General features: G+C 49.5%; 2 protein-coding genes across 2 annotated transcripts in view; one reads left to right on the plus strand and one right to left on the minus strand.

Moving 5' to 3' along the window:
* The window catches only part of EPB41L1 (erythrocyte membrane protein band 4.1 like 1), a 48,801-nt gene extending 35,507 nt beyond the window's left edge, over nt 1-13,294 (minus strand). Inside the window, exons 1-9 of the mRNA XM_069495833.1 lie at nt 13,118-13,294; nt 11,989-12,153; nt 9,967-10,071; nt 9,300-9,342; nt 7,254-7,329; nt 4,511-4,729; nt 2,087-2,174; nt 1,361-1,513; nt 173-270 (exon numbers count right to left, since the gene is read on the minus strand). Of these exons, the coding sequence (XP_069351934.1) occupies nt 173-270; nt 1,361-1,513; nt 2,087-2,174; nt 4,511-4,729; nt 7,254-7,329; nt 9,300-9,342; nt 9,967-10,071; nt 11,989-12,153; nt 13,118-13,294 (1,124 nt within the window). The remainder of the gene's footprint in view (nt 1-172; nt 271-1,360; nt 1,514-2,086; nt 2,175-4,510; nt 4,730-7,253; nt 7,330-9,299; nt 9,343-9,966; nt 10,072-11,988; nt 12,154-13,117) is intronic.
* The window catches only part of CPNE1 (copine 1), a 410,662-nt gene continuing 396,666 nt past the window's right edge, over nt 1,935-15,930 (plus strand). Inside the window, exon 1 of the mRNA XM_069495840.1 lies at nt 1,935-1,945. The gene's annotated coding sequence lies outside the window, so the exon portion shown is untranslated. The remainder of the gene's footprint in view (nt 1,946-15,930) is intronic.

The raw sequence follows: 15,930 nt of genomic DNA on the forward strand, positions 1-15,930 counted from the left end.
CCTTTCATCCCACTGTCCCACCAACTATGACAACTCGAAGTGGTCCAGGAAGGGAGAGCCATGGGGAAAGGTGGGGTGGCTTCCTTAGAGTCCCCACTAACACCTCCCATTGCTCCCCTGCATACACACAGCCTCTGCCTCATCCCCATCATGTCATCCAGGGCAGGCTCACCGGAAGAACGTGTGATGCTCGATGCAGACCTTCCACAGTCTCTTGGCTGACCGGTGGTTTGGGAGCTTAAAGCCAATTGTGCTCTCAAACTGCTCATACTGGAAAACCAAGAAGGACAGCTTAGAGGCAGGGCCTGGGCCCACTCTCACCACTGGCCTATCCTTTCTGAACCTCTTCTCAGGCATGTGTGACTTTGGCCTATTCGTTCATTGAATCCATAAGGTTGATTGAGCCCTTATTCTGCACCAGGTCCAGTGTTAAACACTAGAGATACCAACTGTGGAGACCAAGACAGAAGATACTGGTGTGGGGGACGTCTCAGAAAACAAATGAGCAAATAAGAAGCACTCGGACCATTAAGAGCTTGACTTATTCAAGGATCTCAAAGGTGGCCAGAAGGGCTGGAGCATCATGGATGTGGGGCAATGTGGCAAGAGATAATGGGGAGAGGTAGGTGGCCATGGAAGGAGTTTGGACTTTAGCCCAAGAGCTAAAGAAAGTTCTTGAAAGGTTTAAGCAAAAAGTGTGCGTGGGGTAGGGGAGTGGGTTTGACATTATCTGATTTAAGGGACTTTTAAGATCTCTTTAGCAGCTATGAGAAAAATGCCCTGAAAAGACAATGGAGGCAGGGAGCCCAGTGAGAAGGACCCTGTAGAGACAGGTGAGAAATGGTGGCTGTTGCGGGCTGGTGCAGCAGAGAGGAAGAGAAGCACATGGGTTTGCATTGATTATAGAGGTAGAACCGAATGAACTTTCTGTTGGGTGAGATGGGGAGATTGAAGGAAAAAAGAGGTGTGGATGTATACATGTTTGTCTGTGCATGTGTCGCTACATGTGTGGTCATGTGTCTATGTGTATCTTAGCATGTGTAAATATTTGAGGACTACATGTAAGCAAATACATGTACTATATACAGACTATATTCATTTATCTACAAAACCTGTATATATGTGACTAACTTTTGTTTAGGCTCTCGTGTGTGTGTGTGTGTGTGTGTGTGTGTTTGCATGTACACACCTAAGGTGAGAAGTCTACGTAGAAAGCCACAGAAGAGGGATCTCTCCCCACCCAGAACCCCAGCACCCCTATCTATGTATCCTGGATAGAAAACAACCCACACCCAGCTGCCAGGGTCCACTCTGTTCTAGCCAATGCAGTGAGGAGGAAAGGCTCCCAAGACAGGCTCACCTCCCCTGGCCGGATCTTGATATAGAAGTTACTCCTCTTGTAGGAGATCTTGAGAATCTTGGGCCAGGCGAAGCGGTTGATTCTCAGCCGGTCCCGGTAGATAAGCAGGCCATTGGCACAGACACCTAACATGATGTCAATGCCCTCAGAGTCCTGCATGAGAAGGCGGCATGAATGGGAAGCATGGGGTCTACACCTGGGGGCAGCCTGCCACCCATCCCTAAAACCTTTCCCTGAGTTCTGCTTGTAATAAGCTCTAAGGGACAGAATTAGAACCTCCATGCTAGAGTCCCACTGACCAATCTCTCACATAGTCATTCAGTCATTCAGTCATTCACTTAGGTTTTTATTCACCAACTCACTTGTTCAATCACATGCTCTGTCAGTCACTCAATCGTTCATTCACCCAGCAAACATTTAGTGGTACGTACTCAATGTGAGGCCACGTGCTATCTGCTAGGGATACAGAAATACACTAAGGTCTGTGTCTTTTCCTCATCAGGCTCCCAATCTAGTAGTGGCACAAACAGTTCATAAAGAAATATAATATAAAGAGAAAATGATAAAGATCATGGGGAAAGAAAGGTATGGAACTATGAGAAATGAGAATAGAAAAGGTTTCAAATTGGAGGTAACACAGCATCTGGCACATCCAGCCCTCCAGAAGGCCTGACAGTTCATCAGGGGACACCACCCAGATGGAACCCTGGGACCTGGATGTGGTACCTTGGCATGGTGCAGATCTACTCCATACATGGAAAGCTTCTTGGCGTTCTCTAGGAAGTGGATTTCTGCTTCTCCTGGGGTCATGCCCCTGAGGGAAAGAAAGTGATCAGAGGTGGCCCTGGTGGTCTGAGTCCTGCTGGCTCAAGGTGACCCCCATCAGAAGCTGTCATCTTAGGAGGCAAATGTGCTGGAGTGGGCACATGGCTGAGCCTCACCCAAGTCTTTCCTCTCTGCCCTCAGGGCAGGATGGTGCACCCCCAGGCCCCCAGCTTCCATCCACCCAACCACCACCTCTGCCAAAGCTTAAGTCCAGTCTCATTTCCTTCAGGAAGCATACAAGGGCTGAGCTGGGAGTCAGGATTTCTGTCTGATTCTCCTGCTGAGTTGTGAGTTATAAATTCTGCTTCTCCATCAATGTGAAACCATTGTAGAAGACATTGTTCATTATAATCACCCAGGGGCTCCTAAATTATTACCCACGTAAGATATTTCTCTCAAAATTTAGTATCAGAAGCCACTTAATCTCTCCTGAGGAACAGGTGCACATTCTCCTTCTGAAAAGAAGAGTTATGTAATTAATCAAGTTCCTTCTTTGCTTCAGCTGCCAGGAAACCTGGAAGACATTTTATACTTAGTTACATTGGGTACTATGTGCTGGTTACTGTTCCAAGCACTTTACATGTATTAACTCACTGAATCCTCGTAACAACTTTATAAGGTAGGTATTATTATTACTCTCATTTGACAGATGAGAAAACTGGCACAGACAGGTTGAATAACTTGCCCAAGGGCACAGCACTATTAAGAAGAGTCATGATTTTAATCCAGACAATGTGGCTCCAGAGTCTGTGCTCCTAACCACTTAACTACAGCTGTCTTTTATATCCTCTGGGCCTCAGTTTCCTTTGCCCTGTCTACCTCTGGGCTGCTGTGTGGGAGACCTGGACCCTAGATGTCAATGTGCTTTAGGTCCAAAGAGATGCAGGAATAGCCATTGGTATTTCTCCCATACATATGGATCTTAACATCTCTCTCTCAATTATTTTGACTCTTGAAAATCCTAAGACGTCTTGCTATCTAGGATAGGGATGACAAACAGATGTCAGAGAGTTCACCACTCCCTATTGCTATGTCAGGTGGACACTGCTAACCAGTTGTAGGGTACCAGTATCCTGCCCAACACAATACCATAGCAGTCATTACTAACCAAGAAGAGTTGGTGTGTGAGTCGCTAAGAGACAGCATTTGCCACCCTTGACCTAGCATTCATCACACCACAGCAAGGTCTTCCCCACAATTCCTCCACATCTGGTCCTAGCCCTCCTCTCCAGATGCAGTCCATAGGACACAACTGTCATCATTCCCTCCATCCTTAATAGTAATGGGATATTACCATACTCCTTCCCACAGGCACAGCACTTTATAGTTTATAATGCACTTTCACATAATTCATCACATTGAGTTCCTATAACAACCCTGGACTTGGAGCCCAAAGTACTTCCAGCTTAAAACCACCCTAGGGATCATTTAGTTCTAGGGGTTCCTCTCCAGGGGAACCCACACAGCAGGCAATGGCAAAGGTGGGCATTTGGGTTGTTACAATGACTGAGAAGGTGTTATGGGCATTCACAGCATGGGGCCCAGGAATGTCAAACATCCTGCACAATGAATGCTCTTGCCCCAAATACCAACAGTTGAAAAAAACTGACAATCTAAGTCCGTGCATATACAGGTGAAAATGGGCTCAGACAGGTTAAATAATCAGCCTCAATCACACATCTATTTAACTATCTTCCAATTCCTAGAATAAGGTGCTTTCTACTGCACAATCACTTATTCAACCCTTCAATTCACAGATAGCAACACTAATAGCCAACATGTGTTGTGTCTTTAACACATGTCATTTAGTCCTCCCACAATCCTACAAGATCAGTTTAATAGCAACCACTTTGAACAGAGGAGGAAACCAAAGCATAGAGAAGTGAAATGACCTGCTCAAAACCTCCTGGTTAGAAACTGGCAGAGTCAGAATATGAACCCAAGCAGACCAGCTTTCGAGTCCAAACTTTTGAACTCTAAACAAGATCTAGCCATCAGGACACTTACCCAGAGACAGAGTAGTGACAATTATCTCCAGCTGGCAGATAAGAAACTGATTCTCAGAGGCCAAGGACAGGTAATTATCACACCCATATAGGAGCTTAAGAAACTGGGGCCCCAAGAGGTCATTTAAGGTCACACAGCTAGCCACTATCGTTCCTATTTTCAGAGATGATTTGCTCTGAGACACACCTCAAGTTAGGGGCAGAGCCAGGTGGGGTATGTATACCATGGCATCCAGGGACCTAGCACATTCAGGCCTGCCAGGGAGGCTCCAGCCAACCGGCCAGAGTCAAGGAAGGCCCTGGGCGGCAGCCCTCTCACCTGTATGTCTTGTGTAGCTCCATGATTCTCTCCTCCAGTTCCCGAGTCTGGTTTGGGGCGAAGCGGAGCTCGCTGACATAGTTGCCCACATGCTCCTCAGCGTCATAGTCGCCTAGCTCAGCCTGCACGGCGTAGGAGCCCAGCAGGGCATGCGTGACAAAGGAGCAGGGCAGCCGGCCTGTGATGATGTCTGCCCGCAGCTGCAGGCACAGGTAGTATCTGGAGATGGGGGAGAGTGGGCGTGGGCATGGGGCCCCACTCCTCCCTAGACGCCCCGAGCACAGCTGGTCCATTGGAACCGCATGAATCAACACACAGCTCGATAGAAAAGGATGTTCACAGACACTGGCATTTCATATGTGGACAATTTGGGTTCTACAAAACGGTTTTTATAACATTTCATGTGACATTTTTTGTTCATTTCTAAATTCGAGAGGTTTTTTTTTCCTACTATGAGAGCATTTTCAATCTTGAACTCATTTTCAAGCTAATGAAGACCACTTTGCTGGTTTAACAACTAAAAAAAATCATAGTTTTAATTGTAGAATATTCTGTATACATATTGTGGGAAAAACACAAATTTCAGAGGTGACTCTAAATTTCTTCTGGGTGCCCATTCTCATTCCTAATCCCCTCCTCCAGAGGTCACCACAGTTATCATGTAACGTTCTAGACATTTCTTCTCCCTGGACATACGGAAATGCATGTGCTTTTGATGTATGGGTGTTTTTAACATGTACATTGTACCAAATGCTACATCTGATTCTACAGCTCGCTTCTTCATACCAAACTCCATGCCTTAGAGCCCTTCCCATGTCAGCACATGCAACTCTGTCTGCCTCATTCATTTTAACTTCCACATTGTATTCCAAGAGCCCGGATGAACCTGCTCACCAAAGCTTTCCCAAAACTTTCTTATTTTGCCTCCGGCACTAAGTGAATTGTCTAAAACCAAATTGGCTTAAAGAAACATTTCCAACCACCAGGCCATGATATTTTATAACTTTTATGCACACTTGGATGACTTTACAATTTTAGAACCATTTAAAACCATTTTTTATTGCTTTTTTGGTGTATTAAAAAAAATGTTTCAGCTTGTTTTCAGCCAGTGATGCCCCCTGTGCATTTTTGTTATGTTCCACCATTTTTTTTTTTCAATTGCCTATTTCTTTTCCTTTTAAGTGGCTTTTACTTAGTACAATTTTTACTGCTCTGGTCAACAGTGAAGCCCTGGCAAAAAGTACACGCAGCCTCAGTGTGTGCTCAGGGCCAAGGTGCAGGCTCAGAATCAGCAGCAGCTCAGACATCACAGCCACCGAGTATGGGTTTATGGGTATTTTGTTCAGAAGTCTAAAAATTCAAAAATCACTGCCAAATACTCTGACCAATCTTTCGTTTCAATCAATTTGTCATTTTGACCAGTTTATTTTGGGCCTAACTATTTTTGACTAAGTCAGCTGCTACTACCATCCCTTCTCTGGGGGCCATCTGTGCTGGGCAGGGCTAATTTCCCTCCTGGTGTCCCGAGACACCCAGTGCCCAGTGTCTGGCACAAAGGGGGAGGCACCAGTGGGCAAGACCAGAGGGATGGGGGCTGTGCTGGCCTAAATCTCTTAGCCCTTGTAGGAATGGAGTTTCAGATCCTGCTGCTGCCACGTTGGCCCCAAGCTGACCCCAGGGCTCAAAACAGGGCTAATGAGGCCAAGGCCTGGGGCCTGATCTATTCCAGGAACATCTGTCTTATTTCCCAAGGCCAGAGTCAGCAGCCTGACCTTGGTCCTCTGCCTGGCAAACAGGCAGCCAGCATTAAGGAGGGACCCAATGGGAGAGAGGTTGGCTTAGTCACCCCTCCCCTGCTATAGGAGAACTTCAAGCCCACGTCTTATTGTTGAGGGTGTAGCGCCTACCACCTGGAAGACATGGCCCCAGGAGATCATGAAGTGAGACTATCTCTTTGAAGGGGCTCAGATAAAGAGAAGGGCCTCCCCCTATTCTGGTTTACTGAGGCAGGATGAGCCCTGTGGAAACTTCCATCCTGAAGGATGCTTTGCAACCCATTCCAATCTGCAAGCCATGTTATCTACGGGCCCTGTGGCACAACAACACTGCACACACGATCCCCGTTCATCACAGAAGCCCAGGCTTGCCTCCCTGAGGGGGTCACAAGCCTCATTTGACCATCACGTGTCTGACGTGTGCACGGAGCAGCGAGCAGAACCAAAGTCCCAAGTGCAACATCATGTTCTATTCCCTCCATATCCCCTGCACTGCAAACTGGTGAGCCACTCAGCACCTAATTGACTTCATGTGTGTTTGGTGTGTCCCACCCAGAGATGGCCCACACTGTTTTTAAAGTTTGCATTAGTTGCCAACATTTAAAAATTGTGGTTTTCACTCTCAAATCTCTAGCTTCACTTTAACAATCAGGCCCAATTCCCACGTGACAGTGACGGCCTGCAGCTGAATGGCAACTGTTTCAGATGGCTTCTGTCCCCTTACAGGGGGCCCCCCGGTTCCCTGTGATGCCTCCTCCTCTGAAGTGCAGGGTCAGCTGCTATTGACCACTGTGTCTATGTCATTGTTTTTCTTGCACTGAGTCTGCTTCCTTTGTTGATGCCATTTGCCTGACCTCGGCATCAGCACTTGCAAGTGCTGTCATATACGGCCTGTGTCCCCAGGGCCAGGTTCCCTCATCCATGGTCCCGCACACCAGCATGCCTGCCCCTCCCTCCACAGCCCTCACCTTGTGATGTCTTCTGTCAGCTGGGCAGGGTCAGGGGGGTAGAACTTGACTGTGAAGGCAAAATTCCAGGGGCTGCCTGAGAGGACAAGATGGGGAGGGATCAGAGAGACCCCATCATCCCAATGGGTGGCCCAAACGCTGGTCAGCTAACCCCAAATCCCAGGCTCCAGACCACAATGGCTCCTCGGAAAAAATAGCCTCAAGTGGAAACAATCCCTGTCTTAGGAATAATGATAGTAATAATAAAATGATAATAGCTAATACATACTAGGCGCTACTGTGTGCAGGCCCTGTTCTAGGTGCTGTACATGTAATAACTCATTTAATCCTCACTACAATCCTAAATATAAGTACTATCATTACCCCACTTTACAGATGAGGAAACTGAGGCACAGAACAGTTAAATAACACAAGAAGTAGTGATAGAGTCAGGATTCAAATCCAGGCAGTCTGGCCCCGGTGTTATCTGTTTAACCATCACTCCAGACTACCTCAGGGAAGCAAGAAGAAAAAGCTACTGGGCACCTGGGTGCTGTCCATACATGTGCCGTTTAACTGTCACCCCCGCCTCATGAGGCAGGAATTGCTAATCCACTTGCCAAGGAGAAGCAGGGGCCCAGGGAGGTAGAGGACTTGCCCTCAGGTGCCCCATGTGATGAGCACTGAGGCTTGGGGGGAGATACACCCAATTCTGAAGCCCAGGACTCAAGGACTCATAGTGCTACCTTCAGAAGGCTGAAGGGCTGTCACAAACAAAAAAAAGGGAGCAAAAGATTATTCCACTGGGGCCCCTGAAGGCAGGACTAGGATGAACACCTGGAAGTTACAGGAACTGTGGCTTTGCTGGAGAAGACACTTGCCAAGGCTCGAGACTATTCCTCAATGACTTGAGGTGGATGCAAGAAGCAACCATCCACCATGCCTGGGCTGTGCTGGCAGGGCTCTGGGCAAGCTCTGGCGAGGGATAGCAAGACCTGACCATTTGGTCCGGCCACTTATCTTTCCCAAGCTCCTGGTCCTTACCAAACACTGCATACTTGGTTGCCTGTTTACGTTCTGATTCCCTCAGGCATGACAGGCAGGCCTCCCAGCCAGGCCGGGGCTTCCGGGGGACAGCCTGAAGCCTAGGCCTTAGGATCCTGTCAGCACCCAGAGGAGCTTGCTCTATGTGCCTGCCTCTTTGTCTCCAACTAATAGGAGCCTACAGGAAGAATTCCTGAAGCCCCCTCCTGCAGAGTCAGCTGGCTTCCCTGGGCCCAGCTGCCTGCTGTCATGGCAACAGGCTCAGCTACAGCCTTCTAGTCAGGGGACCAGAGAGTCCAGGAGAGACTAACCACAGCCAAGGAGGAGGGGCCCTGGGTGGAGGCATCTCTGCCTCTAGGCTCCAGGTCTCCACCTACTCATGCTGCCTTGCTGAGGCTACTTACCAACCCCTTCTGCCATTTGAAAGCTGCCCCACCCCTCCCAATATGCCTTTTCTCTCTGGGCCAGAAAGGACAGGCTGTTGGCCTGCTCGTCTGCTTTCACGCCAGGCCTTGAAGAGAACACAGGATGGTGCTGGAAGACCAAGGTTTAAGACCTGGCTTAGCCAATACTTGGCTGTGTGACCGTGGGTAATAACTGACAATCTCTGGGCCTCTGAGGAAAGGGTCATTGATCACTGATGTCTGCACCAGCCCTGGACAGAAGGGTGGCTGTTTCCAGGCCATCTGCTTGTCTTCTGTCCTAGATGACTCTGCAGGTTCCTTCCAGGACTAACATCCTGAATACATTTATGATTCCTCTGCTAACTTGCTATGCAACTCTGCATGGTCCTTTCTCTTCTCTGGGCCTCAGACTAATCATCTATAAAACAATGGTCAATGGTCATTCCAACCCTGGCCTCCTGCAAAGTCTGCCATGCCCAGTGAATGAACTCATGGGTCTGAACGCACTTTCCTAAGTAGGAGGGAGCAGGACAACTGGGACCCTTGTAACCTAGGGCCCTTGTAACCTGGAGCCCCTGCCTCCCTTCCACCACATCCCCAATCACAGCCAGCCACTCACTCCGGATCTGCTTCTTGATTTCCTTGGACGGGTCCAGCCAGTTCTAAAAGAAAAGACAGAGATCTTTAGGGGGAAGATGGAAGAGAGAACCTGGATCGGGCTGGGTAGAGAGAAATATCCTGACACGTCCATTGACAGCCGCTAGTGGGAAATACCCTTCCTTAGCTGAACTTTCTGGTCCCTTTTCCTTGAGATTGGGAGGTGAGGTCACGAGGCCTGGATTCACCACCAGGCTTGGGACCCAGTGCCCTGGAGCTGGCATTGCCCTGAGACTGCCACAGTGACTAGGTAATGAAGCCATAGTGGGACTGGCAGGAAACAGGAAACTTAGACAGGAGGCTCCTAGGGATAGGGAAGAGGTGATGGCAGGGAGTGCCTCAGTTCCCCCAGACAACTCAAGCAGTCACACCAGGGCTGTCCAAATACCTGTCTGGGGGCAACCTGTGGGTCACAAAGGAATGACTGGGGGAAGGAGGTGGAGGCAGAGAAACGAGAAGGTGGATAAGGCTGGCTGAACCTTGGGGACATGCAAACAGAAGGTGCCTAATGAAGATGTGAGAACTGATGGAAGCCATGGGATGTGGCTAGGACTGTGGGGACCTAAGGGAAGAGGTCTACATCTCCCGGCAGGCCTCCCCCGCCTAGCCTTGCTCCCCAGCCCAGGTACCTTTTGGCTGTCCGCATCACAGAAGGTCAGGCCAAAGTAGTCCTTCTCCAGGAGGTTGAGGTGCTCACAGACCAGGTCAAATAGTACCTGGCCCCGGCCATGTTTCTAAAGAGGAAAGCAGAGCTTCTATGAGGCTGGAACACACCCCGGGGTGGGGCTGGGAGACACCCAAGGCTCCACCAGGACAACTCAAAACCCCCCAAGGGCCGTTTAGCATCTGACCAGGAATGTGGCACTCCTGCCACCACATCTGGCTCTGCTCTGAGTCCTAAGGGATCCTGGGGGTGACACCAATGTCCAGCTCCTCAACACCCATCTTCCAAGTTCTGCTGGGGTCTTCGTAGCCCTTGGACTTGCTTGGAGAGAAGTTGAAGTGTGGGTGTCAGGAGTGATTGATTTCTCCTTCCTTTATAGGATTAAGAGAAGGAGGCTAACTTGGACCCGAGGAATAGAAAACCCAAAGTCCTAAGCTTTTGAGAGGAAGACAAGAGGTCCCTGAAATAAATATGAGAGAAGTGGGCAGGGGCAGAAGGGGAGGGCCTAGGACTCAGGGTCAGAGTGTGACTCTCATTCCCTGGCCCCTCCCCTTAATTGAGAGAAAGGCAGGGCACCCCAGGCTGGAGCGCCACCTCTACCCTGCAGCAAGTGCGGTTTTACAGAGGCTCATGGGGCCTCCATCAGCTTCTGCTACCCCTACTCCCACACAGCTAGGCTTGGGGCCTCTCTGAACCACCGTCCAGGCCTGAGGATTCAGAATAACGAAGCCCAGAACCTGGCTGGGCACTCCAAACTCCCAGGTGTGAACTTGGGCACCAAGAAAGGGACCACAGGGCAGAGGGAACACGACGCAGTCACCACCAAAGAGATAGGGACTCCAAGGAAAGGGTGAGATCCCTTTAAGGTCTGGAACCAAGCCTGACAAGGAATTCCCAAGCCTGGAGGAGTTCACCGGGGAGAATGACCCTGGCGTCAGCCAAGCCCTTCATGCACGTCTGGGGCAGGCTGCAACAGCACGTGGGGGCCCATGAGGGCAGGAAACTAGAAAATAGCCCTTTCTTTTGTCCTAGGAGCAGGGAAGGTATCCATCCTGAAACCTTTCTAAAAAAGAAATACACATAAAAACAAAACAAAACAAAACAAAACAAAATAAGACCCCACAGAGAAGAGGGACTCAGCCTCCCAGGGCTCAGAAGTCAGTCACATCCCTTCACACCAGGGAATGCGGGAGAGAGGGAGGTGGATTCTACAATTTCTGTAGTAAAACCACCCTCTGAACTCTTCCATACATGTGAAGAAGGGCCAGGAATGGTGCTTAGACAGGGGCAGAACCCTGAAGGGCTCACAGAGGGGACAAGTGAGTGCTCAGAATTAGGGTGTGAGTCTGGGCTTATACAAGAAAGGGAGACACTAAATGTGGGGCCAGAAGGGCCAACCCCAGAGAGGGGGCATCTGCTGTGCCACTGCTGTGGGGCAGGGCCATCCACAATGGCTTCTACACAGCCTGGATGGGAACATCCTTCCAATGGGCCATTCCCTGTGACTGACACACTTACCATAGAATCCTCAGGTTACTAGTTTGTCTTGGCGACTGGAGGTGGTACCCTCAAGTATTTATAAGGAAGGGTGGATCCCTTTCTCCACCCAATAAATACATAAAAATGATTCTAGTTTAAACATCGGTGTCTCCTGGGTGAGACAAGAGAGGCTAGTTCCTAGGCCTACTGGGCTGCAGATCAGCCCTTAGATGGTGGTGTCCTTGCCAAGGTACAGTCACCCTGAGAAAGCTTTTCTTGGTGCCAGCCCTGTACCTTGTCTAATTCTATTTGCAATCATAACCACCTTCTCTGGGTCTTGGTGCCACCATCTGTACAAAGGAGGGCCGGGGCCAGGTCATCTCTCCGGACACTGCAGTCGGTCCAGGACTCCTATGGTTTAGCCTGGGCTGGGTACACACAGGAGCCTGCCCTGGCTCTGAGGCCAGCCGACTGGGGATGGGGCATATGGTGCTAGGTGCTCCCCTACCTCCACCTCGCACTCATACTCAGAGGCATCAAGCAGAGTGACTCGGCAGATGGCACTCTTGTATTTCTTGGCAATCTTCTGGGGTGATTTCTGGGCCTTGCTGGGCGTGGTTCTCTCTGACAGGCCATCGGCCTCACTGTAGTCCTTCTCCTCCATGTCTAGGCTCTGCAGATTCAACCAAGGGAAGAGTCTGGTCAGTGAGCTTGAAACCATGGCCTTTCGTATACATGAGAAGCAATAAGGAGGCAGCTAGGGCTCAGATGGACCCCAAAATGAGAGTCACTCCCCTTGTAGGCCCAGGAGGTGACCAGGGTCTGTGGCTGGTGCATATAGGCAGAGAGCCAGAGCTCCTGTGTGTAATGGGGCAGACTCACGTGAGGGCTCCACTTCTTCCCTGCAGGCTACTGCTGCCATAGACAGCCTCTGCAGGTGGAGGCACCCCACAAAACCAAACCCAGTGGCCAGAGCTGCCCTGTCTCCCTAAGGCAATGCATGAGTCATCAGGGCATCCATCTGGTCTCCTCCTGTGCGTCTGTCACTGGATCTAGCAGGAGGCTGGGAGCTGTGGACTGATCTAAAGGAGGGATGGGAGGCCAGAGCCCATCCACTAGTCCTAACTCTGCCATTGACTCCCTCAATGACCTTGGCCAAGTCCCTGCCCTCTCTGGGCCTGTTGTGAATTAAAGAAGGTGTGAGATGGCTAGGTGAGTCCCTTGTAGCTTTAAAGTGGTGAGTTTTGCTCCAAGATCACACTGGGCTTGCCAAGCAAGAATGGACAGGTTCAAGGGGCAGGAAAATAAACTGAAAGAACATGGGCTTCAAAATCAGACCTGGATTTGATCCCACCTTTATCACTTTATGGCAATCTGACTGTGGGTAACTGACTCCATCCTGCTGAGCCTCAGTTTCTCCAAGTGTAAAATGGGGGAGTTAATAGCTATCCTCTTCGGTTTGGGAGAATTAAATATAACAATGACCACAATGCTCCCAGCACAGTGCTCGGCATGTAACAGGTCACTTATTGAATCTTAGATTCCTTCTTTCCTCCCCCCTGAGAAAATACCAAGGCCCTAAGAACTAGACCTGGAGGAGTGGGCAGAAAGAGGGACGCCCATGCTCGGGCACACACCTGTTCAGCAGGCCGAGTGTCCTGCTGGGGCGGATGCTTCTCATTGGAGTTGGCCTCCAGGTGGCCGTGGCCTGCGGGGGTCACAGGGGTGGTCACAGAGGCGGCGGCCTCAGGCTGCTGTGGGGCCTCCTCCTGTGCCTTCTTCACCTCAGAATCGGGGCCTGTCTCTGTTGTCATGGTGACCAGCACGCCTGCATTGGCATGAAGGAGAACATGTGACGAACAGGGACAGCAACCGTGTGACAGAGGAAGAGGGGCAGGAACCACATGCAGAGAGAGACAGATGGAGAAGAATGGACAAAGAGCCACAGAGAGAAGGAAGGAGGGAGGGAGGGACAGAGGAAATGGGGATGGGGAGAGTCATGGGAAATGAGGGGTTGGTGGCTGAGGTCACAGGCACCCCTCCCACGCTGTGTCCACAGCTCCTTGGCCCTTCCTCAGGATGATGAGAGTCTCTCCAGGGAGCCCTGGTCTGCCAGGAACATAGGGGACAGTCAGTGACCACCTCCAGGCAGGTCCCCTGCTAGGCTGGCTCTCCAGCCACATCACCTGGCACTTGGCAGCCCGTCAATAAATGCTGGATGCACTGAATTCAACCAAAGAGCCCTGGGTTCCAGGCCCTTCTGGTGCTGAATTCAGGCAAGCCTCTTCATGCCCCAAGCTAACTTCATAAGGATGTTGTCAGGATGGATCCAAAGGGAGAATGACAGGAAGGCACATTTTTTTAAAAACGCACGGCCCTGACAAGGTAAAAGTCAAAAAAATGGGGCTCAGGTCCCGAGCCTGCCACAAATGGGGCAGTCCCTTCGCCTCTATGTGACTGATCCAAAAAGTGAGCAACTCAGAGAAATTATCTCTGGCACAGACTATTCTTACCATTTCCCCCTTGGAGCAGTAAATGAGGAGATTTCAGAGAGAATCAAGGACCCATTGCCCAGCTATTCTGTTGGAATAAGCAAATTGCAGAGAGAGAAAGAAAGAATGGCATGGTCTTGATTTTATATTTAAAAAACAAAACAATAACCTCAACAATGTGTGTTTGTGTTTGTACACATCTAAGTAAAAGATCTGAAAGGAATATTCACAAAATCGTTAAGAGAGGTTGATAACTCAGAAGTGGGTAAAGGAAAATGAAAGAGATCCAGGGGAATGAGGTAGCATAAGAGAGGAGGCTTCATTTTTTACTTTATATACTTTGGAATTACTTTTATCTTTGTAAATATATATATATTTTCCTATATATACAAATATATACATACATTAGCCCACAAGTTGGATTTTTCTTTTTTTAAAAAAAAAAGAGCAAAAGTACCCATTCTTGACCCCAATCAGTGGATCTTAAAAAAAATGACTGGAGCTAAACCCAGGGGAATAGAGAAATGGGCAGGAACCCTCACTTCTGAGTCTAGATCCTTCTTCTAAATCCACCACATTTCATGAGAAAGATCCAGACTAGACCCGACAGGCCCCCTGCCCTGTGCCATCCACCATGGGAGGCCTCTGATGGGCAGAGAGCCAGCCAGTCAGACAGACAGACACAGCATCCACCCTGGGCTGACCACCTGTTCCAGGCCCCCTGCCCCCACTTCCTTTTCATTCTTCAGTTTCTCTCTCTGCATTCCAGTGGGCACAGCCTGGCCCAAAGCCAAGAGCACTGGATAGAAAGTCAGGGACCCTGACTGCCCCACTCAGCCACAGGAGCCTCCCAGGGCCCTGAATGTTCTCAGTCCCCACAGAGTGGATAATGAGGGGAAGGCTTTGTAAGCTGAAGCTCATAGTACAATTGAGAGGGTTCATTGTTACTAATGCTGCTATCAAGAAGTAAGATGAGGCTGAGTGCAGTGGTTCATGTCTGTAATCCCAGCACTTTGGGAGGCTGAGGTGGGAGGATCGCTTGAGGCCAGGAGTTTGAGACCAATCTGGGCATCAGACTGAGACCCTGTCTCTATAAAAATAAAAAAAATTATCCAGGCATGGTGGTGTGCATCTATAGTCCTAGCTACCTGGGAGGCTGGGGCAGGAGGATCATTTGAATCCAGGAGTTCAAGGTTGCAGTGAGCTATGATTTTGCCACTGCACTCCAGCCTGGGCAACAGAGCGAGACCCTGTCTCTAAAAAATAAAGTAGTAAGATGAGGAGAGGAAGGGAAGGCCTTGGTCCCCATTGCCTCATCCCCACCCAGAAATGCTTTCCACTGCAGTCATTACTCAGGGCTTTATGGGTAAAATTTAAAGCCATGGTTAAATAAAGGCTCTCTGTCACACAACAATAAGTGCCGACTCCGGGCCAGGACACAAAGCAACAAGAGTGGCTCTAGGGGAGCTCACAGCCTCGAAAGGGTCAAATTGATGCCCGTCTGCCTGGCTCGGGATCTTTTCTAAGCCTGCACTTAAGGATATTGGCCATTATGTCAGATAAGGCCTATAGGCAGGAATTCTTAAAATAAATGCCTACTTAATTTTGCTTTAAAAAAAAAAAAAAGAATACACAGACTAATCTGTATGTTTTCTGCTGTGAGAAGCAGAATCCACATGACCCTCATGGCCCAGGCAGCCAATAGGCACATTCACTTCTCCCTTTCAGATGGCCTCTGTCTGGTTTCAGCCCAGACTCCCAGAATTTTCCCCAGGCCTGAGTCTGTTTGGAAAGAGCCAGGAAAGCAATCTTAAGTAAACATCCCAGTCTTCCTCTGCCCGGGTCTCCAGCAGAGCCTGCTGACAGCAAATGCCTGGCGCTACCAGAACCACAGATGAAAGGAGCCGGAAGTCTTTTGAGATAATTAAATCTACTCCTCTTCTTTTATAGGTGACACC

Source organism: Eulemur rufifrons, chromosome 20 (genome assembly GCF_041146395.1).
Source record: "Eulemur rufifrons isolate Redbay chromosome 20, OSU_ERuf_1, whole genome shotgun sequence".
Taxonomy (NCBI): domain Eukaryota; kingdom Metazoa; phylum Chordata; class Mammalia; order Primates; family Lemuridae; genus Eulemur; species Eulemur rufifrons.